Below are 25,470 nucleotides of genomic sequence, written 5' to 3'. Positions count from 1 at the left end.
TAAAGATACATTCCTTTTAACCTAAATGTTGGTACAAATCTAGGGGTGAATTTTCTTTGTCTGGTTAGCACAGATGCTGGCTGAGCTATGCCATTACAATGATTATTTTGCACAAATTACGTGATGACAGTCATCAAAATACCCATGCTGTGCCAGAAGCCCAATAGCTCCTTTTCTTCTCTCAGTGGTAGATATCTGGGAAGCAATGCAAATTTTATCAGCTCCCACCAATAAAGATTTGGACAGACAAATAATGAGGGTGGGAATCACGCATTAACGTTGTGAGTAATAATGGCTCACCATCCAAGCTGGGACCAGAAATATAAGCTGTCCTGAACTGGTCTGTAGCTCTTTTTAGAAAACTGTGTGCAGTTCTGGACACTGTTTTCTGCAAACAGTGTTTAAAAATAGAGAAGATTTTTAAAAGGATGAAAAGTATGATCAAATATGGGGAGCAGATTCTGTATGAACACAGTAGGACTTGCCAGCCTTGGAAAGACATAAGTTAAGTTTAGGGTATGAAAACACAAGAGTCAGGAGGAGGGTGGCTGGAGAGTATCACCAGATGCTTTTTTGAATACGAGAACCTGGTTGGGAGCATCACATGGAACAAGGAACTGCAGCCAGAAGAGTCGAAAGGACACTCACCAAGGAACTGCCAGTGTCACAAATTCCAGAAATATGCACAGATTTAAAGGGTCAAAATAAGCCCATGGAAGTGCAACCCTCTAAGAATCACTAACTGCACGAGAAAAAAAATCATAGCTGGCACTTCTTCAGTTATTTGTAAATGGTTGAAGGATGGAATATCATTCAATGATATTATCATTTATATTTAGCTGATTCTTTTTCCCTATATGTTTGTTTGCTTTAGGTTTAATTTTGGAGATTGAATATTAGGCTAGGTGAAGTTTTATTCTAAACTATTATTGGCATTTTTTGTTCATTTATAAGCTATGAAAGAGCTGCTCAGCTCATCCTATATATGTGTTTGTGTGTGGGTTCATGTTCTGACAAAAGAACTGTTAGAAAGTTAGGTCCTAACTAAGTAATAGAAGTCATTGATTTCTAGGAGTAAAGACCCTGGAACATTTTCTCTGTGTGAAGTAGGGCAGAATTACATGAGCAAAGATCAAATTGTCTTTTTTATTTTTTTTCCCTCTCAGTTACTTCTGGCTTCACATATAATAGAATGAAAAAAATTTATGTCTGCATCAGGCCCCAGAAAATACATATCTAGTGACACTGGACAAGTATCCTGTAATCCTTTGTACCATCTTACGAAATAACATCTAGCCAAGCATTTTTTCTCCACTCATCACCATGGTATCTTAAAGACTTAGAATTCTAAAGTAATACAACAAAGTAATAAATTAATTCAATATTAATCAGATATTCTTAGGAGTAAAGATCATTTTAAGAAATTAAGTAATTTTTACTTATGTCTGACTAATTCTTTCAAACCTGGCTCATTTCATATTCACATACACTAGTGTTTTAAAAACAGAATTAGCTCCCATATTGTAACTGTACAGGCTAAATCCTTAAGGCAACACAGTGGAAATGCTTATTTAGAAGTTCCACTTAAAATTATTACCAGTAGCAATTTATATTATGTGTTGTTGGATGTAATGTTGAAAGAAATGGCTAATTAGTGTCAACTCACCAGCATTTAGCAGCTTGAAGGCTCTAGGGAACAGCTTTATAACAATCTACAGCATTCTCTTTAGACAAGGACCTTATTTAGCAATTGTCAAATGTAATTTGACATGTCTGTAGTATTGCTTTATGCATGGAACTTCTTTTTGTACTCTTAGAATGGTGAGCTTCTATATTTTTACTGATGGTAGTTTTTTTTAAGTGATCTCAAAGTGGTTAACTGATATTTGTTCCCTTGTAACGTACATGCTTAGTCCCAGAGCTAGTCCACTCGTTCTGAAGGGAGCTAATGGAGATTGGTTTATTCACCTGCCCATGAGAGCACAAAGGCAGGGCTTAACACGTCACTCATCCTTTGCTGAGTGTGTGGCAGTCTAGCTGATTAATTTTATTGCTGACGTACAGTCCTCCATCCTCTAAACTAAGCAAAAAATCCCAGTGAATAACATGACAGATCTCCCAGGAGAGCATCTCCCTCACAAAAACCACTGCTGGAAGACTCAGTTCTGAGTTACTCCATAAAGGTACACGATGTCTACATCATTTCAAACAAATATGGGATTTGGAAGCACAAGCTTCCTCTGCAGAGACCTTCTGCAGTGACTGTCACAGTGTCAGTGTCACCTTCAAGCACGTGGCAGGGCCACACAGGCTGAGAGCACCTGCACTTGCCACAGAATCCTGGTTCTGTGTGAAGGGGTGTGCAAAGCTCCCTTTGCAAACTCTAGAGAAGCCAGATTTTCACCTGTGTTTGTGGGTGATGGCCAGTGTATTGTGAGAACCAGCATGATTTAGGAAACACTTGGAAAGGCATCTTGCAAGTTTTACATCAAGAACAGTTTTAGTGCTATGTTGCTTTTCTTGTCCTTATGAAGTGTTCGATCCATTCATAAACATTCTCCTTTTCCTAAAAACAAGCATGCTTATTTTTGCTTCTGAAGTCTGGAGAAAGAAAACAAACAGAAATGCCATCTCAGTAGTGACTGCAACGTTGCTGTTGGGAGTCAGCTGAGCTGTACCTCTGATAGCTTGAAAATCCCCCATGCAGAATGGAGCAGTCATCCTAATTCTGTGATGATTTTCTCAGAACAGGTAGGATATTAAGTTTTCCTATTCAGTGAGGGAGAGTTGACAACAAAAGATGACTTTTTTGTCTTTGAATTTAATATTTTATGGTAAAGGAAAACAGAAGGAATTTGGTTATCTGAAACTTGGTCTGGATTGCAAGAAGCTGGGGGTGTTTCTTTGGGCAAGCCTTTTAACTTTTCCATGCAAAATCTCCTGTGTTTTGACCTCTAAGTACTAAAGTCCACCTGTGCAAATCTGTTTAAGTGAAAATCCTGGAGCACATACAAGTAAAATAAAACAAGACAAAAAACTGCAACCCCCCTCCCCCTCCAATCCCCTGACTTCTATTATAAATTCTGTATTTCAGGAGCTGCTAACCCAGCCAGGTGCAGGGGCACTATTTTAATTCTCTTGCACTGCAGGCTGGAAAACCCAGGGAGCACTACCACTTCTGAGAAGCAGATGTGGTTTTCATCATTCATGAATGATCATACTGGGCAGCACTTGAAGGAACATTTGTGGACCCAGAGGGGACCATGTCCATCATGACTAGGCAGAAGAGAGAGCTATTGCAGCAGAGGGCCCTGCACAGCAGTAAAAGCATCCAGGAAGATTACTTGCAATTCCATGCAGAATCTTCCTAGGCTGGAATAAAATTTGAAGTAATCTGTGTAACATTGTTTTGCACCTCACACAACCAGCAACATTTTGTATTATTAGAAATTGCTTTTCCAAAATCTTTAGGGTATTTTCCTGGCCAAAACCAGGACAGTAAGGCAGATTCACCGTGATTATTGTTTGGTAGTGTCAGAGAGGATGGGAATTGCTTTTTCTGCCTACACTCCTATACTGGGATGTAAACGTGTGCCCAGGTGGGTGGCTGGCTAAACTCATGGGCCAATGAGCAGCTGAGTAATTTTCTCTGAGAGTCTCACCACAGCAGCCTCTGGGGCTTTTCCTGGAGGAGGGGAAAGAGCCATTAGCTGAGACAGGAGACAAGAGAGCAGATGCATCATCATCCCACCGCGGTGGGTGAAGCCCCGACCCAGCAGAGAGCGGGAGAGCGCTGCAGGGCGGGAGCATCGCCCGCACCTGGAGAGGCAGGGCACTGTTCTCTTCATCAACTCCCCTGCACAAATCTACATCTCTGCCTAGTGACCCACCAAATCTACTGGGAAATGTGATTTGTCCCCACACTTGAAAAAATATGAGCTGTTCTGGCTTTTACAAAGATTGTTTAGTTGCCATGGATCTCGTACTATTTCCATTGTTCTTTGGTCATAAATTCTCTTTCTTTTAAAATAAGTATTACCAAGTTAATTTTAATGTCTTTGCATCTATTTTACAACTCTATTATTTTCTGACATGTTTTACATGTTTGAAAACAAAAAAAAATAGTTACTAGCCTTCCTTTTCAGCAAATAATATGGGAGCAGACAGCAAATCTCAATCAATGTAATAATTCTTCAAAGAATGTAAATTAATTCGAAAGAGGTGGAAGAGGGCATATGTATCTGAAACACGCATTTTAAATTGTTTCTGCATTTGCATTTGGTTTTAATGGCGTTTACGCCCTCTAGTGCCAGAAAACCCTGTCGTAGTGAGGGTGTTTTAACCTCAACCGTATCCATCAGTTTCAGCCTTGAGTATTTAGGCTTTGCAAAAACGCAAATGCTGGATTTATTCTTCCTATATATGTTCTCCAATTTTACAGATTTGATACAGGGGTCGCTTGGGGATGTTTTGACCCAAAGTGAGCTATTTCAAATATTAATTTCTGATGTAACACACAAAAATATGCTAAATTGAAATTTCTGTCATTATTTATTTTGACATCCACTATATGCTTATTTTTTACTTGGAAAAAATTTACTCCTGTGTTCAAACAAACAAACAGGGGTTAAATAAGCAGCATTGTCCCTCTCATTTTTTAAGATTATTAAAGAAAATACATTTTCTCTCACATCAAGGAAAAAAATGGCCAAAAAGTATGATTCATTTCAGTTATAATTTGGACCTTTGACTTATGAAATATTTCATCTTACAGCCATCAAAAACTGGGTTTCATTAGATTCAGGAAAAAGATGAATAGGTGATGATGCCACAAATAGTCTGTGTTGTCTGAGATTTCTTGAATTATGGGTATGGAACACTAGATATATTCCACTCATCAGTTAGAAAATCAGTAGTGTGTTGGCAGGTGGCTCTCCATGGGTAAGATCTGACATGGCAGTGCTGAGATTACCAGCTGGGCAGTAGTAACCCCAAATACATTTGTGTTTCTCAGGTTCCTGCAAGAGCTCCATCTCCTGTGTATGACTCAAGCTGCATTTTGTTCTTCCTCCAGTCTGTCATGCAAAGTGCTACATCACACCCATGTTACTCACATCAACACTCTGAAAGAGACAGTGTTTGCAAAATGAAGGAATCCCCTGGTTTGCTGTCTGTCTTGCAATAAGGAGTCAAATATGTAAAAGTAGTCTGTGTCACCTGATGAATACAAACAACCCAGACAAACATACATGCCTCTAAATCATCCATCCAATCCATCCAATCCATCCCTCCATCCATCCCACCATCCATCCCTGTACAGTGTCACTTAGTGAAGAGGATCTCTAAAACAAATTCTAAATTCTGCAGGCTTTATTTGTGCCATCATCACCTATTCATCTTATTCCTGGATCTAATGAAACTCATGGACTGCAAGCAATAGCCCCTCTGGCCTGTCTGGACTGCACCCAGTGAAACCTCAGCATTAATTTGATCATGTTGCTTCTGACTTGTGATTTGATAAAACTTGATTGACACACCTGATTTGTCATAGCCTTTTTCCTTTTTTTTTTTTTTTGGCAACTGAAGTAGAATGAACCTGATTGATATCAGGGATCAGTATGAAGCCTCTTTTTCTTCATTCATCCAGAACATAAAATATTGGGATGACACGTCTGACATTACAAAATTAGATTGTCAGTACAAATCACAAACACCCAAAGACTGGCTTGAGCTTTGGCTACAATAATAGACACATGCAGAACAGACAATATACAAAGCTATGAAAAGACTGCAACTAGGGAAAAAAAGCAAATAAATGAGAATATGTCTGGGGTTCCAGCCTGAAGAAAAGTGAGACAAGCAGAGTAGCACTAGATAAAACCTTAAAATAGTCCCCTTTTGAAAAGGCAGTCTGTTAAAATTGCTTAATAAGATTCTACATTTGTTGTGTCTCCATGGCTGAAGAAATCGGATTTTCTGCCGAATTTAGAATTTGTTTTAGAGATCAAGTATAAATTTTTCACTTTGAAATGCTAGCACCTCAAACTTCCCTGCCATCTGAAAATGGAGTTACACTCTTTTTTTCATTTGGAATTTCTAAAGAATAAAACAATTGCAGTTGGATCTATAGAATTAATTTCCTTTCATTTTATGTCATCCATTTCCATTGGTGGTGTTCAGTGATATATGAGGTATAACTAAAGGTAATGTTTAATTCAAGAGGAGGAACTTCATTAGCAATTCTGATCATGACTACCCTAGACTAAAATCTGTGTCACTGTCCCAGAGGAGAACAAGGCTAACCAGGCCAAATGTGGCAAAACCTCTGTTTTTTCACAGAAGTAACCAAATATGTTTCTCACCCTGTGAGAATTAAGAAGACTAATTTCTTTAAAGTAATTTTTTCTATAATTTTGTTTAAACAACCCCAGCGCAGTGGTTAGTAACAGGAGAAAAACTAATGATGTAGAAATTATTAATGATGCAAAAGGTATTACTGGCACTAAATAACAGACTTGCAACATTACCTTTGGAAAATGTCACTGTATTACAACTGATGCAAGCTAAAAAGAAAAGTAACTGAAAGCAAGTTATTTTTAAGTAAGCAGTATATGCATCTGCATGACATTTTGTCCAGAAAGTAAGAAAAACATTACAAAATACCTTCATGTGTCAAACAATCCTATTTTTTTTTTTATTTCACTCTGTAACACTAAAATATTATGAAAAGACATCTGCTTATGTCACTGGTTAGGTTCACACATAAATACTGAAATGCTAAAGATAGATGAGCTTGTGGTTCCTGTCACAACTCCTAAAGCTTCAGTCTGCTCTTGATTCATATAATTATAGTGTCACATTATCAACAGGATGAACTATATCCCTGAGCAATTTCGAGCCAAATTAATTAGAGCCAGCAATGTCTTCTGTCCACAGCTGCCATCAGTGACAATGGAAGCTTATGGAGGTTCAGCAGTTTGGCATTTCAAGTGATAAGCATCTAAATATAGGTTTAGAAATCTCATTTAAGAGATCTAATTTAAGACATCTAGTACTGGGCACGTACAAATTTTGCATTTCAAAATCACGTTGTTTCTGTTTACACAGTTTGATCCAATATATGAAAATACTTGTATCTATAAGAATTAAGTAAAATTAATGAATAGTAAAGCAGGAATGTTTGCCAGTGATTTGATCTTAGGTCTTGTCCCCAAAGCTCACCACCCTGGCCCTTTGCCCACTGCTCTTCTATTGCTCTGCCTGGAAAAAAAAATGGGGTTAGTGAGGTGCTGGGGATCCCATTTGTCTGAGACCTTGAAAGGTCATTTATCCATTTCCTTGCCCAAAGAAAAGAACAGCTGGTCATGCATAGAGCTGATAGTCAGCTCAGGCTTTAGGAAGAGATAAACACCAAAAATGCCTATGTAGTGGGGTGCAAATGTTGATGTGAAGGAAAGCATTACATTCTTTCTGTTATTTTTCCAGTTTCTAGATATCTTTATTAAGACCAGTTATATTATTGATGTAAAATATACAATCTATTAACTTATATACTTTTCATGCAACCCTGTCATGTCACAAAATGAGAAACCAATAGCGTTCAAATTCTGAGTAAGTGTGGGGGGAAATATTGGCAGAAATATTAATTATATTATTCATGTGAATATTTTACGCTTGGACATGCTTAGTAAAACAACCAAATATTTATTTAATACAACACAATCTATGTCAATAGTCTAAAACTTGGTCATCTATATTATATCTGCCTGTATGACAACTTATTTGAATATTTATGTTCAACACTTTACTCATATCTTACAAAATGCACACCATTCATCTTCACCTTCTTTTGACATGAGCTGAGCTGTCATTGCTAGAAGGTGTCCTCTAACTTCCTATAGTTTCTCTATCATCCTATATCCTCACCTTTTTATCCATTCCTTGTGATTATGTACACAATTTGGACATTGATTTGAAGACTTCCCCCCCTTCTCTGTTATTTTTCCAATTCCTGATGCACAGACAGGTTTTGTTTTCCAGATACTGTTTTCTAAACACTGTTCAGTTTACCCACAGTTTTATTTCCTAACTTTTCTTGTGTTAAGAGTTTATAAATTGTTTGTAATAGGGAATATGTTATCTCTCTTTTCATAAGCATACTAAACTCACAAGCTAAAATCAATGTTTAATAATGACTTAAAATCCAATAAAGTTAAAAACTGAATGGTACTTGAAAGTAATTAATCTTTTTATTAAACTCTGTAGGATGTAATTACATACTTGTCCCCTATAGAATACAGCAAAATGCAAACAGCTAAAATCTCTTACTAAGTTGTCGCTGGAGTGCCTTTACATACATCAGTAACACTTTGTTCTTACTTGCTGGACAAAACAATATCCAATATCATAGAGAAAGGTGTTAGCTTTAGTAATTCTGAGCACTGCCAGGATTGCAGTTACAATTTGGTGGCTTCCTTGCTTGTGGCTTGAGTTTTCCATGTTTGCTTTCACCTAGACCACAGAACTCAGTTACTCCAGCTTCTCATGTCAACAACAAGTTAGGTCAGCCATGCTTTTGTCTAGCCAAGGTCAAAAAATACAATGATGGAAAGTCCATGATCTCCTGGGAAACCTGTTGCAAAAATGTGTCACCCTGCTAAATGAAAGTACTATATCAGCTTGAGACAATAGATTATTCAGTTTAGTATCTAATTTACCAAGTGGTCTCTCTTAGATCTTGCCAATGAAATTGATGAGTTCTTTCAAGTAAACAGCATAAGGACTGAACTCAACACTGATTTTTTTTCTTAGCAAGGTCATTCTCTCTCCATTGCAATAGAGGCAGCCTGGGAAGAGTACAGCAGATAAAGCTTGTGTTTTACCTGCCACCAGTTTGACAGACAGCAGACCCAAAATTTGCTTCAAATTAAAATTATTTGTGCTCAACAATTGGCATGCTGTATGTGTAAGAATATGTGTAAAAGCATTATCTATAAGCAGCAAATATTATTTGCAAGAGAAGTAAAATATATCGTGCAACTAATTCATTGTGAAATAAAATGATTAGAAGAGATTTTGTTTTTACTAAGCCTTTTGTTTTCTTTAACCCAGGTATGGTGACATGGTGCCAAAGACAATAGCTGGCAAGATTTTTGGTTCAATATGCTCCCTGAGTGGGGTCTTGGTCATTGCTCTGCCAGTTCCTGTAATTGTCTCCAACTTCAGCCGTATATACCACCAGAATCAACGAGCAGACAAGCGCAGGGCACAAAAGGTGAGCTTCTAATTTTTCCCCCTTATGTTGTTGAACAATAGATAAAATATGATTTTCTACATTCTGTGTGTCATCATAGTGCGTATTTCTTGGCAAGAGGATCACTATATGTATATGCTACATGCCTAACCATGTCCTAGATGCAAATACTGTCTTATTTTTAGTGAGGGAGAAAACCCCAACTCAAACCAAAACTGGTTCATTTATCTTTTTTGTCAAAATGTGCAGAACTATTATTTTCATAATTAATCCCACACATTAGACTAGACCTAGGATTCTTAGACAAAGCTGCACTCCCCTACTGAAGATTCTTCTGTGCTTTTTCAGGCAGGCTTTCTTTCTACCACAGTCATCTGAGGAAAAATAAAAAACCAAAGCAACCAAACAACCCACCAAACAAACAAGGAAAACCCTCAAACCTCATAATGATTTCTAACATCTCTGCTAGCAGATTGCTTCACTAATCCAGGTTTAGTTAAAGTCCTAGATTCAGTCTCTGGGGGAATCTGATTGTTGGGGAACTTGTCCCCTCAGCTGTATTTTGCTTAAAAGGCTTCAGATAAACAGCTCAATCAGATAAAGAAAGTAAAAGTCTGTTTTTTCCAGCTTCCTTGATTTGCTGAGTCTCTCCCTAAAATATCCACTAGATCTACAAGAAGGCTGTTTCCCTTCCTGAGAAGGGGAAAGGGGTTAGGAAGAGAAGTATTTATCAGGAGGGATTCAGCCAAGCCTGGACAGTCACTTACATCTCCACATCACTGCTAATGCACTTGTTCTAATCCACTTGTCTGAATTTTGAGCACCCATGGTGACCTGGAGCCTGCTCTGGGAGCTGAGATGCCTTGCCTTCCTCTCCTCTGTGGATGGCATTTGAAAGGCTTCAGATGCCACACAGGTTGCATGATTGCCAAGGCTGAGGTGTCACCACTTGGGCTTTTTGTGGGCCCATGGTGACTCTTCAGGGGTCCTGAGTCTCCAGTGATCTCAGGAGAGCAGGATCATTCCTGGGGAAGTGTGCAGGCAGACTGGGCTGGGTACTGCATGTATAGACCAGGAACACAGGCGGCTGCAGCCTGCATCTGCTTCATGTCAACAGCAGCACCACAGATAAATGATGTTTGTGTGTTTCTCTCTGGCCACCTTTTTGACTGATTTCTTCATTCAAACAAACAAACAAGCAACCACACACCCAAAATCAGTTAAATAAATGTATGCATTGATACCTTTCTCAGAATATCTTAAAATCAGGACAAACATGGTCAAGAAACTCATAGGCCCAGGCAGAAGATACAGCACCTTTCAATGGCCACACCTTGGAAAAATGCTTACAGATGAGGAAGATGCTATAAAAAGAAATGAGGTGTATCACAAGAATGTCATACCTCTCTAGAAACCTGATCTAAAATAGGCTGCTTCAGGGATCCAAATCCCATATTTTATCTATCTACTAATTCCACCCACTCTTCTGCATGCTGTTTTGTCCCACAGTCTAGTTCCAGCTGTGTGTTCCCCTCTTTCACAGCTGACTTCATGTCACTTCTACACTAACTTGTTTTTGTTAAGAACTTTTCTACTTTTTGTGGAATGGCAGCAGAGAAAGAACTGTACCTCAGTCAGGACACAGTGGCTGTGCCTGTGCCCCTGAGCACTGTGGCTGTCCTGGGTAACAGGTCTGCTCGATCCCAGCAATGATTGTGCCTGTTCTGAGCTTTCATAACAGCTGCAGTCACAACCATTTCAGATAGAAACTGTGTGCTACTGCATGCCACAAAACAGGGAGTTTTCTAGGCCTGCTTTACATTTGTGTCGTGGTTTAACTCAGCCAGCATCCAAGCCCCATGCAGCTGCTCACTCACTCCCCTACCAGCAGGATCAGGGAGAGGACTGGAAGCATGAAAACACAGCCCCACACCAGCCACTGTGAAGAAAATTAACTCTACCCCAGCCAAAACCAGCACAATTTGTCAATGAAAAAGAAATGGACACTAGAAAATATCTCACAAAAGTTAAATTGCTAGACTGGCTGCTATTCCCCATAATCTCTTCCTGAATAGAAACTGCTTGAGTTAATAGCTGACTTTTTGTCCTTGCAAAACAGTGAGCTCATTGTATGTTTCAAACAGGAACACAGAGTGATGAATGGCAAACCTGCCAAGCATTTTTTCCTCTACTCCCCAGAACAACGCCAACAGCAAGGATGAGAGATCTCCTCTGACTGTGTTTATGCCCTTCTTGCTTTGGAGAAAATGGCTTTGAGGTCTGATTAACTTAGCACTGGATGTGTGTTTCATTGATATCTCCTATTGCAAAGCCAATCTCTTTCAATCTAAAATGACTGAAATGTTGAACTGAATGTCGCTCTGATGGACTAAAAAAGAAAAATCAACAAAAAGCACTTCATGGGTACTGTATAGTCCATATTTAGCTGTGAAATATAGCCTTGCATTTCACAGGGGGTTTCTACTACATTGTAAAAGAATATTCAGGCAAAAAGGTCACATTATTGAAGTTTGAAATTCCTTCTTCATTCAATACAATAGAGGCTTTACACCATTTTCTCAAATAAATGTTTCCCTAGGCACTGAACTTGTTTCTGTTCTCTGAGGCTGAAGAACATAAGCTTAAAAGAAGGTGCAGTTTCACAGAGAGTAGCACAAACCCCTGCAGGCAATGGTACCTCCTGCTGGCTACAACAGCTTCCATTGGAGTGAGACACTTGTACCTTTGAATTGAGCAACTTTATCAATACCTCATACATAAGTTTAATCAAGATAAAACTTCAGAAATGGCAAAACACTTGGGCTGGAAGGAAACCTAAGAGAAAGTTCTTTGCTGAAGAGTTGAAATCTAGTTCCAAAGCACTGACAATTTACAGCAGAAAAATATTGTCACTTATATTAGGATTGTTAAGAGCCATGCAACCATCATTTTATGTACTTGCTGAATTCTGCACAGTTATTCAAGATTAGACAATTTCACTTGTTTCTTTTTGGCACAAAGACACTGCACATTAATGCTTGGGAGAAGATGGAAGAGAGAAATTTATTTATATACCATTGCATTTTGAATAGATTTTAAAGGAAGCTCCTGCTTCCAATCATAAAAACACATTGTTATAATTGCCATGAAATCCCACTCTGTAATACAGAAAATGTTGGCAGGATAAGCCAGCTTTCTGCTGTAGTACAGGAAACCCCTTGCAATCAATATAAACAAAAACAGACAGGATGTGGGGAGAAAGGAAAAATCATCTATGCTTATCAAAACATTGTTTTCTATCACATAGCAAGGTCCAAGGATCTGGCCTATCCTGACAAGAAATGGATGAATAAATAATCCAAACTAGACATTGAAATTCAGGGCATAACTAATTATGCCCTGGAGTCTGACTGTGCCTTCTTCTCAGGCAGTTTTATCAGTACTGAGACAGTTTTGAAAAATGCTATTTGTGGAGATTTTCTCAGCTAGAGACAACTTCAAGAGGTTGTTATTTTGGTTGCCCATTAACTTTGGGCAAAGTTAATGACACTTGGGAAGGGAAGGGAAGGGAAGGGAAGGTTTAGGCATGGTTGGGTATGATTTCCTATTCTGTATGTGATAGGTAGCAAGGGCTGAGGTTTGGCAGGACACTCACAGTGCCATGTTCACTGGGATGACTGCCGGCCCAGGGAAGGGACAGGAGGAGACACAGCTTCCCTCTTGGAATGGGTGTCTGGCCACTCCATGGCAGCTTGGACCCCAAGGTCCACTCCCAGCAGCAGCAATTATGATTATAAAGTCCTTCATATCCTGAATGAAGCATCCCTTGCGATGTGCCTTTTCCATACATGTCTTTGGGAGGCAAGAGCCTTGTGTCCTCTTGGCCAGCAAGTGCCTGAGTGCAGGTGCATCTGCCCAGTGCTGTTCATTACCTGAGGAACAAAAGAGCCTTAATATTAGTTGCCCAAGCATCTTCTGCCTAGAGTGCCTTTGCATGATGCCTCAACAGAACAGCCAAACAATCATCATCAGCTCCAAAATTTGATTTAGACATAAAATTCAACCTGAATCTTTCATGCAAATATGGTCTTCTACCTTCACAGAGCAAAATATATCCTGAAGATTGGCTTGGCTTTGTTATTTATTAATTGCACATGATGCATTTATCTGTCAAGTTATGAATAATCATTTACTAGCTAATTATAAACAGCTCTAGGATAAACTGCAACAACTGCTTAACAGCATCTGGAAGTCTAGAACTGAGTGTTTGCAGTAGGAAACCCTGCTAGCCATTTTGACTTCTTTATATGAGACAAGCTATTAATATCAGAAGTATTACAGAAATATAACTAACATTAACTTATCCAGGATTTTTGAGTTTAGCAAAAAAAAAAAAAAAGGCAAGTAGAACTTGTGTTTATTGAACAATAATTTAAATAGATTGTGAAAGAAAGGCACCACTCAAGAAATGTATGAACCTTATTTAATTCCATGTCCATTAATGTGCAAAGTAAACAGCATTTTCTTCTCTGTTACATATTGATGTCATGCAAATTATTGTCAGCTAATATGAAATCAATCATTTGCAATTACTGAAAATTAGGCAATTAGAGCACGAAATGTAGGTGGGATTTTTCCCTTAAAAACAAACACACAGGGTGGATTTATGAAACACCAAACAAAAAAAAAATCATATTAACAAAAAAAGCAACTGATTTTTTTGGACAATATTTGACCTTGCTGCAGGAGCCAGTGTTGTGGTTCAGCACAGGCAGGCAGATAAAGCCCACTCTGCTGCTCACTCTGTCTCTCCTCCCCAGGAGGATGGGGTGAAAATCAGAAAGGTAAAAGTGACCCTTGGAGGATCAGAAAAGGCCTTGGCTCTGTACAAGCACTGTGCAGCAGTAACTTAAACATCCCTGAATTGTAAACACTGTTTTCAGCACAAATCCAAAACACAGCCCCATACCAGCTCCTGTGAAGAAAACCAGCTCTGTCCTGACCAAAGGCTGCACACACAGAATGACTGTGGAGGGATTTTAATATTTTAAATGTACAAAATTATTAAACAATTATAACTAAAAGGTAAGTAATTGCTAACTTTTGAGTTTTCATAGTAAAACAATTATGTAACCTGGAGAGCAGCAAGAGCCAACAGCAGTTAAGTACTAAATTACCTGGGCTACCCTGGCTTCTTGCATAGCAAGCTGAAGAGAATTTTGACAGAAATTATTCCCAGTACCACCATAAGTCCTGTCCTAAAACCTTCCTGATGAAATCATTCTCTTAAAATAGCTGGACAGCTGAGGGCATCTGAGTGTCAAAAGCTGGATGTTGTAAATACCCCACAGTGCTACATTTAGCTCTACTTAAAACCTTGTGAAAATGAATGTTTATATTTCTAAAACTGACAGAGCTAACTGTTGTTGAATAACAGTGAATTTCCTTTGTGAGGTTTCTATGAATGCAGCTGCAGACAAGGATGCAACTCTATGTTGTAAAATTTGAAGATAGAAAAAAGAAAGACATGCATTTAAAAGAGAAATTCAGTGCAAATACAAGGGATGTGGCAAAAATTAGAGCTGGTCATCAACTTCTTAGGAAGATGGAGATGGATGATTGGGGTTGAATTTCATTAAAATATGCAAAAGAACTATATTTCATCTACATTTTTTTTAGTCCTAGACCATGTAAAAATTACCAAAATCAAAGTTTCATACTCAGGAGATCTTCATATCAAAGATATCATCTACTTCAGGAGAACTTAATACTTTTTTTTTTTCCTAGATATTTTGTGAAAGAGGAGGATTAGGAAGGGCTTTGAAGTGGTTGAAAGAGGCAGTTGTCACTCCCATTCTGTTATTCATGACAGAAAATGCAGTCTAAAGGACAATGCAGCGCTTCTGTAGCACAGTCTCCTTGATGTCATCACATCATTGTGATGACTTTCGTGGGACTTCTATCCCCAGTGCACAGCCCTTAAAATCCTGGGGATGACATGAGCTTTTAATGATGCCTTGATAGGAAATGTGAGAAGTCACTAGACTGCTCATGCTGCAGGCTCATATATAAATCAGGCAGAAGCTCTGAAAATAAATCTTATCACTTTAGCAGATTTGTAAACACCTCCAGTTTCTGCAGTATTTTCTCTAAGCTGAAATATAAACATGGAGGCCACAATATCTGCTTCCTCTCTTCCTCTCAGATTTATTGTCTTCTCTTTCGTAAATGGTATAAATTCAGACCATCTGAATGAGTCTCAGCTGGAAAGATGTATGCTATTACTTTCTAGCTCACAAAAGCTTTCTAACATGCAATAAATTCATACTTGCAAAGCAGTTTTAAATCTTCACATAGAAACTACAGCCTTCATATTATACATGTCATAGCACTGATATATTAAGATAGTCTGATGGACTGTTATGTTTTTCATATTTCTTTATTAAACGATGCTGCACCATAATTATTACTTCAATCGCTAAAGAGAAAATGAATATGCATGTTAAAAGGAAAAGCAGAACTAATGTATGCTAAATGTCTGTTCATTAAATCTAATGAATCTCCCTGTACAGAGGAGACTGAAAAGTACCACAGCTAAAACACTTGTGACTGAAATCCCTTATTTATGGGACTCCTCCAAAGGCATTTCCAAACCATCTTGAGCTCCTAAGACTAAACTTTTATATATTTATGAACATAACCAAGTGCCCTTGTCCCAGCCCATGACTATTCTGTGGTGCAGCTAAAACTCCTTCCCCCACCCTTCAACCCAGCATGTTGGGGTTGCATCACAGGAACATCATTTTGAAAACAACCTGTTTTCTGGGGACTGAGCCACCCACTGTGCTGGTAGCCCTGGATGTTCCACCTAAGAGTGAAACAGTGAGCCAGGAGGGTAGGAGCTGTAACAGTTCCCCACACTGGTTGTTCCTGGGGACCCCAGGCCAGCTCATCAGGGATCTTTTCTCCTTACTACTACAATAAGATGTATTAAGTGCATTGCTGGAAAAGCTATATTCACCAAGAAAGTCAATAAACAAATGTGTTATCTTAAAATGGGCAATATATCACAAAATCAATCAATAGCCTCTCATGTGAGCTTTTTGGCTCAAGGATGCCCACATGTAGAGCATTACTTTATTTTCTTTCAGAACAATTAAATGATAACAAATGCATGACATAGCACGAGCCAGATTTCAGCCATGTTAGCTTTTAGCTGTCATAAATTTCTTGGTTTGCTTTTGAGAAGATCTGTGAGTTTGAGTCTGTGAGTGCAAAGAAATGTGGTGTTAAGCCATTCCTCTAAGTCAGTTAATTATTAAACACAATGCCAGAGAGATCTGGTGGCTGCGGTGACTGGGCTGCATCCCTCTCTAAGCACATACTGACATTTAATGTCACAGAAATTTGGGGAAGGGGGGAAAATACTCTCTCTATTTTTTGAAAATGTCCACAAATTAAATATCAGATATGAAAATCCCTACTAATATATCAAAATTGGATTTTCAAGTGCTTTTCCTTCCTTTTCAAGTGTATCTCCTTCTGTGCTTCAGCAGCCATTTAATTCAAGATGCTGCTAGGCATTTGGCTTTCACAATCAGGGATCTAACCATGAAGATAAACCCAGATGCCATCTTATACATGTAATGAGCCACAAAATATACAGAACCAGGATGCCATCCTAGTAATCCCATAAAAGCTTCTTTTTCCACATTAATGTTTGAGAGAGTCCATTCTTCATGCTTTCCCCTAATTCTGTGTTCTGTGTTGTACAAAATTCAGTGGATGCAAAATGACTGTTGCTCATGAGCCTCCTTCTACTCTGGGTGAAAGTCATCTTCACAAGCAATGAGGCTGACCTGAGAAATCACAAATTTCTCTCAGTAATTGATACCTGCAGTCTCTGAAAAATCAGGTTGTGAACAGTTTATGACCAAATATGATAAGTATTAAGTCTGGTTGTACTGACAGACATGAAGAGGTAGGTGGAGGCCCGTGAGGAGTGGTGTCTTTCAGAGCTTTGTCTTGGGACTGGTGCTCTCCAGTATGTTCATCAATGCCACCAGCAGTGAGATCAGGTGAGCTTCAGCAAGTTTGCAGAAGACACAAAGGTGAGCAATGCAGCTGACACGACAGAATGAAGAGCTGCCATCCAGAGGGACCAGGACAAACTTGAGAAGTAGGCCCATGAGAACTTCATGAAAAATCAAAAAAAATTCAAGTGCAAAGTGCTTGCACTTGGGTCAGGACAATTCCACGCATGAGTACAGGCTGGCAGAGGAGGTAACTGAGAGCAGTCCTGTTGAGAAGAACATGGGAGTTCTTGTGGATGAAAAGCTGAGGATGAGCCAGCACTGTGCACTCACAGCACTGAAAGCCAACCACATCCTGAGCTGCGTTAAAAGCAGCATGGCCAGGAGGGCAAGGGAGGTGGTTCTCCCACTCTACTCTGCCCTGGTGAGACCCCACCTGGAGTGCTGCATCCAGCTCTGGAGTCCTCAGCACAAGAAAGACATGGACCTGTTAGAGCAGCTCCAGAGGAGGGCCACAGAGATAATTCAAGGGCTGGAGCATCTCTCCATGTCCATGTTCTGCCCCACAAGACATAAGGAGTGGCAGTTGCAGCAATGTGAAAACAAAAAAGGTGGAACTTCCGTACTGATCTGTTTAATCCATTATCCAAAGTCAGTGTTCTTAGTAGCTGATACATGCAAACAAATAAAAACTTCTATCGAGTGCATTTTAAATGGGAAGACACTTGTGATTTTCTCCACCTGGAGGATGGATGCAATGTAGTCTGTCAGTCACTCTGAGATTGGTATTCATAAGCAGCTGATTCCAATTAGCAGTTTTAGATAAACAGGGTAATGGCTGTGAGTACAAATGGCACTCTTCATTTTGTCTGTTTTCACAGAAAGCCAGGCTCGCTCGAATCCGCGCAGCGAAGAGTGGGAGCGCTAATGCCTACATGCAGAGCAAACGAAACGGCTTGCTGAGCAACCAGCTGCAGCAGGTAATGTTTGTGTTCCCTCCACCTCTGGAGTAACCACTTAATGACAGCCCAGCAGTAGTTTATTCTACTTATCACCAGGGTGAGTCACCTTGGGGCTTTGGGCAATGTTATCTTTAGAGGTAGATTTAGGAAGGATAAACTGGACAATTACTACTGTTAAAGGAAGTTGTGAGAATCGATGGTGGGGTATTAAGAGATGAGGAAAATGTCCACATAGAAATTCTGGATTCAATGGAACCCACATTTTTGGAGTTAGATCCTGTAGAAGAACTCATTAAGGAAAGTACAGAGCATTTGCCTCTTAGGAGGTGGGTTGGATTTATCTCACTCGGCTTTAAACAGGTAGAACATGGATGACAAAACCAGGTTTCATCATCAGTAAACGAAAAGGCAGCTCTTGAATACTGTTTGCAAAGAGGGGTGTTGCAGAGTGAAGTGTTCCCTTGAAGCACCTACTTGGGTTTAAGGAGAATCTTGGTGATTACCTCAAATGCCTTATAATCTAATGTTATCTGCAGTAAATTCCCTGCTCACCCTGCCACAGAAGCCAGGACCAGCAGCTGGGACTGGGATCAACAGTGACCCACACTTCTGGGAGACAGCCCCTTGGCTGCTCAAAGCCATACCCAGCTGAGAAAGACTGCAGACAGAGTGGTTTTTAATCCCTGCCATTTTCTGTCATTTAGGCTATTCCCTGAGGAATACAGGAAGGCTTTTATTCCTCTGTGCCCTTTCTCTTCAATACATTTTAAACAGCCGGATACTTAAACCTATAGCCAGAAGAGGAGGAAGTGGCTATCTGTCTATCTGTCCCGTCTAGAACAAGAGATGAGCACTCAGAGCCCTTGTTTCCTCTTCTGCTTGAAAGAACTCAAATATTTGAATCAAAAAGACACGAAATAGCTTAATTACCATGCAGATTTCAAATATCCCATGGTTGAATTGTATTCTTTTTTATTATGCCACTTCCTCCCCTATTTAGTTTTTTGCTTTCTAGTGAATAATTATGAAAGCAATTAATAAACAGTGGATGCTTTCTGCTTAATTCTTCATTCTATGTCAGTAACATTTGCTATACGCTTTCTAAACCCACTAGATTGGGATCACTGACATGAATTTTGGTGTAAGCAGCAATACCACAAATTCTTTAGTGCTATGAAATGATCCTGGGAGGACAGCTATTTTTAGTTTTCCTCAAATGAGGCACATTCTCAGGAAGAACAAATATCTTACTGTAACTTAAATTGATTAAAATTTTAAACATGTGTTGATCCAACGTTCAAAGCTTATGTGTTTATTGCACTTGTAAATGGTACTCTTTTATACTTGCATAAAAGATCTAAGATGAAAACATTTAAAAGGAGGTGCAAGCAAGGGAAAAATAGTTTGATTTAAAAAAAGCAAAAGCAAATTAAGGTGCAAAATAATTTTTGGTATACTTTGTAGACGAAGCATTGCAGTTATGCTGCCATGTACAATCCAGTTCTGATCAAATATTTGGATAAGAACCCTCTTGTTCAAAACTGAGAATAATACAGAGTTTTATGTACCAACAGTCCTCCAATGAAGAAGAACAGGCCTTTGTTGGCAAATCTGGCTCTTCCTTTGAAACACAGCACCACCACCTGCTTCACTGCCTGGAAAAAACCACGGTAAGAAAAGAGAACTGTGTTTTCCTGAGAATTGCAACACCAGCCTAGATTTGAATGTTTCCAGTTCTCTCTTCTAATTAATGAGCCTTTATATTAAAGCAGTTAGCTAGGAAGAAAAGCCATTTTATCTTATTTTAAGGCTTTATGCCAATGTATGTAAATAACAGAGAGATATAACTTCTGCTATATCTGATGGAGATCACTGTGAAAGTCTTTCTGCTTTTTCTCAAAAAAAAAAAACAAACAAAAAACCCAAAAAAAACAAACAAAAAGACAAAATACTCCCCTAAAACACACAAATAACAAAGACTTAATCTTTTCCCACAACAAATTGTTAAATTTTGATAAATTAAAACCTGATATATGTGTGGAATTTAATGTTCTCCTTTTGACAGCATATCTTTGAAATAAAAGGGCCCAGTTGTTATGTCAGTTAACAATACATCACCCACATGCTTGTTGTGCTTATTTCTCCTCCTTTCTTAATTTAGAAGTATTAATTTTATAAAATGTGCTGTAGCACAGAACACCTTACTTCCTATTCAGAGCACACTGTGGTTTCTTTTGCTAAGATTCTTGCCGGGTCCTTTTGAAACATTTTTAAGACATATTGTACCAGAACCTGATAACAGCAATTTGCCTTTACAATTTTTCCACAGTTGAGTATTGCAAACATATTTAAAAATCTGAGCAATAACCACAAGTCTTGTCAAACTTTCATAGAAATCATGGGAAAAAATTTCTATTTATTTAGTAGGAGCTGAATTCACCTCCCCAAGTTTCACCTTTCCTCTAATCATAATGGAGGAGTCTGTAAAACTTTTATTCTTTTTTTTTTTTATTTTTATTTAAAAAATGAAGTCTATATAACAAGTATTATCTTGTTTCTTGAATCTACATTTTTCTTTCTTTCTGTTGGGTTTTGGTACTGGCCATGAGTTCCTATGATATATTAACACAAAAATATATGCAGCAGTTCCAAGCTGTATTCTGGAGATGATGAATTCCTAAAATTTTAGTGGGAACTTGATATTTTGGGCCCTCAGCATTTGACATCTGGCAAGTTTCTGGTTCACTGTAGAACAGGAAGGGTGGTGTGTCTTCTTAAGACTCTCACCATCCCTTATGGTATAACCATCATGATACTGAGAAAAGGCATATTTTCTCTTTTCTGTCACTGAGAAGTCAATAGGATAAGATCTCACTCACCCTCAGAAATGCAGAGTGGGCAATGTTATGGAATTCTGTGAAGATTGCATTAATAATGAAACTAATTGCACTAAAAAATATATTTTACAAATTACTTTTAGCTAATTTAGGAACAGATAATTAATAAGTATAATTAAATCAATTAACTTGTGTCATTATAGCATTTCAAAATATTTCCACTCTGTATTAAAAGTTCAGTCAATAAAACTGTTTTATCATTGCTCCATAAAGGTTTTAGGAAACACAAAATTACTTTTAATCAGACAAATAACAGAGTTCTTGGCAAACATACTGCAAGCCCCTGAATGTAATCTCACAAGAGCAATTAGGTTATTTTTCTCTCTGAATTTTATGCCTACTGTGCGATCACGTTCAAAATCTTGATTGTGACTGACATGTGCCTTATAAAAGTCATTTGTCAAGCAAGTTCTTTTTTTACTTGTTACTTGAAATTTACATTCTTCAACACCTCTTAATTCACACAAACTTGTGTCTGAGTGAAGAAGATCAGAAAAAATGGAAATAAAAATGTTGTGCCTATAAAGGTACTTCCATTTGTCGCAAACACTTGGCCAGAGTTGTTACTATCTTTACTTTGTTTATATATTTTATATTGGCCCTATATGGCAATTCTGAAAAACATCAGCACCTTTCCAATCAGAGCAAAATTTTTTAGGGGAAAAGTAATTTACCTCATTCTAATACACAAAAATGCAACAGGCTGACAAAATTGATGTGAGACTGAGTAGGGCGTAAAACAATCCAGAAAATGTTCCTTAAACAATTCCTCTAAATCATTGTCGGGATACACAGACTAACTCCAGCAGTAAATGGAAAGAGTTTTTTTGAAAAAGGAGGCCTTGTCAAACTGTATTCAAACCTATTTCAATCTTTGCTTAGTTTTAAATAATTATAGAAGCTTCTCCCACTCCCCTGCATCTCCTCCCCTCCCTTGCCAGCATAAGCAACACCACTATTTTACACTCTTTTGCACACATAGAAAATGTGGGAATTGTGGCTGGGTGTGAAATACTCCCTAATCACTTGATGAATTAATGCAAACTGGTTATTTGAGTGGATTTGGATTCATCTTTGCGACCACCCTATAAAACTACTGTCTTGCCTGGGACCAAGTGAAGACTGCATGAATAAAGAGAACTTCATTTGACTAAAATGCTCAGTCCCCTAAACTGCTTTTGATACATCCATCTACATCCATGACAGTAATTAATTAGTAACTAATCTCTCATCTCCTCTAGTCAACATTTCTACTTGTTTAAACGTTTTTCTTTTAGATAGATGCATACCTCAGAAAATGTTGTTTCAAATCCTGATTTCTAACATGTAATTCAAAAGGAAGTCTTATAAACGTATCTGGAAAATATCTATGAATTTTATTATATTATAGTTCAATATAATAAATCTTATTTATTTTCAACTGATATTTAGAGTTTTTACATAAGCACCACTTGCATTTTATTAATAAACATAATCCTCTATTTTGTGGCACTTCAAAAATTGTACAGATATTTATAATGCAAGCTACATTACAACCACATGCTATTTTGCAAAATAATTTGGATTAACATTTTCTTGTTAATTTTGTTCCAGTGTTTACATTTGTCTTGGTATTCAGCCCAGACTAATATGGGCTAAACACTATAATCAAGAATAAGCTAACTTTCCCGGTTTATTCAGTTGTGTCAATTTAAGCCGTTAAACAATCACGATTAGTGTGTTCGCTTCAATTATCTTTCTGTGTGTGCTTTGTCCCTTTGTTGGATTCCTCTGGGCTAGAACCACGAGTTTGTGGATGAGCAAGTCTACGAAGAGAGCTGTATGGAGGTCTCCACGGTGAACCGGCCCCCGAGCCACAGCCCCTCTCTGTCGTCTCAGCAAGGCGTGACCAGCACCTGCTGCTCACGGAGGCACAAGAAGACGTACCGCATCCCGAACACCGCCGCCAGCGGCAGCCGCCCCGGCAGCGTGCAGGAGCTCAGCACCATCCAGATCAGATGCGTGGAGAGGACGCCTCTGTCTAACAGGTACTTCATGTGCATCAGCACACCCAGAGCTGGGGCCCCTGGCTTTGTCAGGGAACTGATGCAAAGGTGTTGTGGCCTCCGTAGGCAGGCGGTGAGGCTGAAGATGAGGGTCCAATACTCATCTAAAAATAGGTACTGGTACTGAAATATTCTGTGCTTCCTTTGCTTCAAGCTTAATCCAAAATAACACAATAGTTTCTCTCTCTATCCATTTCTGCCCTCTCAGGCCCTCCTCACAAACTACCGTGCCCTATTTGCATCAACCAGCATCTAGGGACCCCAAGTAAAATAGAGCACCAAATACTCTATGCTGTGGACAAGTGCATGAAAAGAAAAATTTCACATAGAAAAATGTCCAATTCAGATACACGAGATGAGCAAGTGCTCTGTCTGTCCCTTCTTGGTTCAGAGGCATATGAAATGAGACTTCCTTGCATTTCTGCAGAGCAGAGAAATAAAACTGATTCCCAGAGTCCTAGGTTTAATAGTCATAAGAAAGACTCTTCTAAATAAAAAAAAAATATGAAATGGATAAGAAAATTGTATTTCCTAGTTTGAGGAGTTATTGCAAAAGTGAGGAAAGTGCAGTTTAAGAGTCTGTAATTTATTGAATATCCCTGTACTCTCAAAAGTAACGTATTCGGCTTTCACATATATCCAAATATCACCTCTGAAAACACAGCAAAGGTCCCAGGAGATGCAGAAGTGTTTTCTATTGATCTCACATGTGCCACCCTTTAATAAAGACGTATTTTCAGTACAAGTTGCTATAGAGATTGTCTTGTTAAGCTACATTTTGAGTAGCTTTCTTTGTATAGTTACTACATTTGTATTTCACTTCCGTGAACAATCAAACAGATTAGAACTCTTGAAACTACTGAAGTTTTTCAGCTGTTATACAATGAAACCTCCTGGCCAGCACAAAGCTCAAATCTATCTTAGTTCTTCAGGAAATTCTCTGCCTGGATCCATTCTTTTTCTGCTAGAGGACTTGCCTGCACTATATTTCCAGATGCCATGTATATAAAAACAAAAAGCACCAGCTTTGTGCTAGAAAACAAAAACACAAGCACAAAATGCTGGTTTCACCTTGAAATAGTCTGAGTTTTTCAAGTCTTTTGCTATGGGGAGGTACTGCAGCAACTCCATGAACATATTAACACAAACTTAGTGCATATAATAGAGTGCCTTACTATTGAGTAAACAGAATATGCACAGAATCACAGAACCACTAGGGTTGGAAAAGACCTCCAAGATCATTGAAGCCAGTTATTAACCTGGCACCACCATGTTCACCATGTTCACTAAATGACATTTCCAAGAGCCACATCGACATTCCTTTTGAACATTTCCAAGGGTAGTGAGTAAACCACTTCCCCTGGCAGCCTGTTCCAATGTCTGACAGCCATTGCTGTGAAGAAGCTACTCCTAATATCCAAATGTTCTTAAATAAGCATGGTATTGAGGAATATGCAGGAGACTTGGACTGGCCCCTAGTTTCCACTTTCCTGCATAGTAAGCAACTTGGCTATGCTAGCTTTGCAGTTGTTCCCCTGTTCTGAAACACAGGTGATTGGCTGAGAAGTGCTGAAGTGGTGGGAAGGCAGAGAGAAAGGGACATGGCCATGAGCATAGCCATGGACCACCTGCTGCTTGGGTACGGGGCAGTGGGGTGGTGCTGCTCTGTACTCAGAGCTCTCCAGTGGGGCACGATGGAGATGGCTGGCTGAGGGAATGGAATCAGGCTCAAGAGGTTCGTGGTGATGTGGACTTTCATTCTTCATGGATTTTTCTTTCTTCCTCCAGCCGTTCCAGCTTAAATGCCAAAGTGGAAGAGTGTGTTAAACTAAACTGTGAGCAGCCTTATGTCACTACAGCAATAATCAGCATCCCAACACCTCCAGTCACCACACCTGAAGGAGATGATAGGCCAGACTCTCCCGAGTATTCGGGAGGAAACATTGTCAGAGTATCTGCATTATAAAACAAAGAATTATTTATAAATAGCATAAAGACCACTTGGAAGCTGAGCTCGAGCAGTGAAAAATGAGTCGTGAGGAATGAGAGAGCTGACAAAGACAACGCCCCTTGACAAGTGTGCTCGTGGCTGCAGAGCAAGAGGTTCAGGAGAAACAAACTTTGTGGGTTTTGGTGTCATAGGGTGTGAACCAAAAGGAGTTTCTTACCCCGTCTGAACTGATGCGCAGTGGAATCTTCTGTGACCATCCTGACTTACTATATGAGCACAATGAAATGTCCCCATTGATGCTTCTTCTTATCATGAAAGCTCTTTTTAGA

General features: G+C 38.9%; 1 protein-coding gene across 1 annotated transcript in view; it reads left to right on the top strand.

Annotated features, from left to right (window-relative positions):
• KCND2 (potassium voltage-gated channel subfamily D member 2) overlaps nt 1-25,470 on the top strand; it is a 261,860-nt gene extending 236,390 nt beyond the window's left edge. The window contains exons 3-7 of the mRNA XM_041421043.1: nt 9,112-9,274; nt 18,168-18,266; nt 19,823-19,918; nt 22,925-23,172; nt 24,979-25,470. Of these exons, the coding sequence (XP_041276977.1) occupies nt 9,112-9,274; nt 18,168-18,266; nt 19,823-19,918; nt 22,925-23,172; nt 24,979-25,156 (784 nt within the window). The 3' untranslated portion in view covers nt 25,157-25,470. The remainder of the gene's footprint in view (nt 1-9,111; nt 9,275-18,167; nt 18,267-19,822; nt 19,919-22,924; nt 23,173-24,978) is intronic.

Source organism: Onychostruthus taczanowskii, unplaced genomic scaffold (assembly GCF_017590055.1).
Source record: "Onychostruthus taczanowskii isolate IOZ18803 unplaced genomic scaffold, ASM1759005v1 scaffold68, whole genome shotgun sequence".
In the NCBI taxonomy this organism is placed as follows: Eukaryota; Metazoa; Chordata; class Aves; order Passeriformes; family Passeridae; genus Onychostruthus; species Onychostruthus taczanowskii.
Note: the sequence above shows the minus strand (reverse complement) of the source record. Positions and strands in the feature narration are given on the sequence as shown.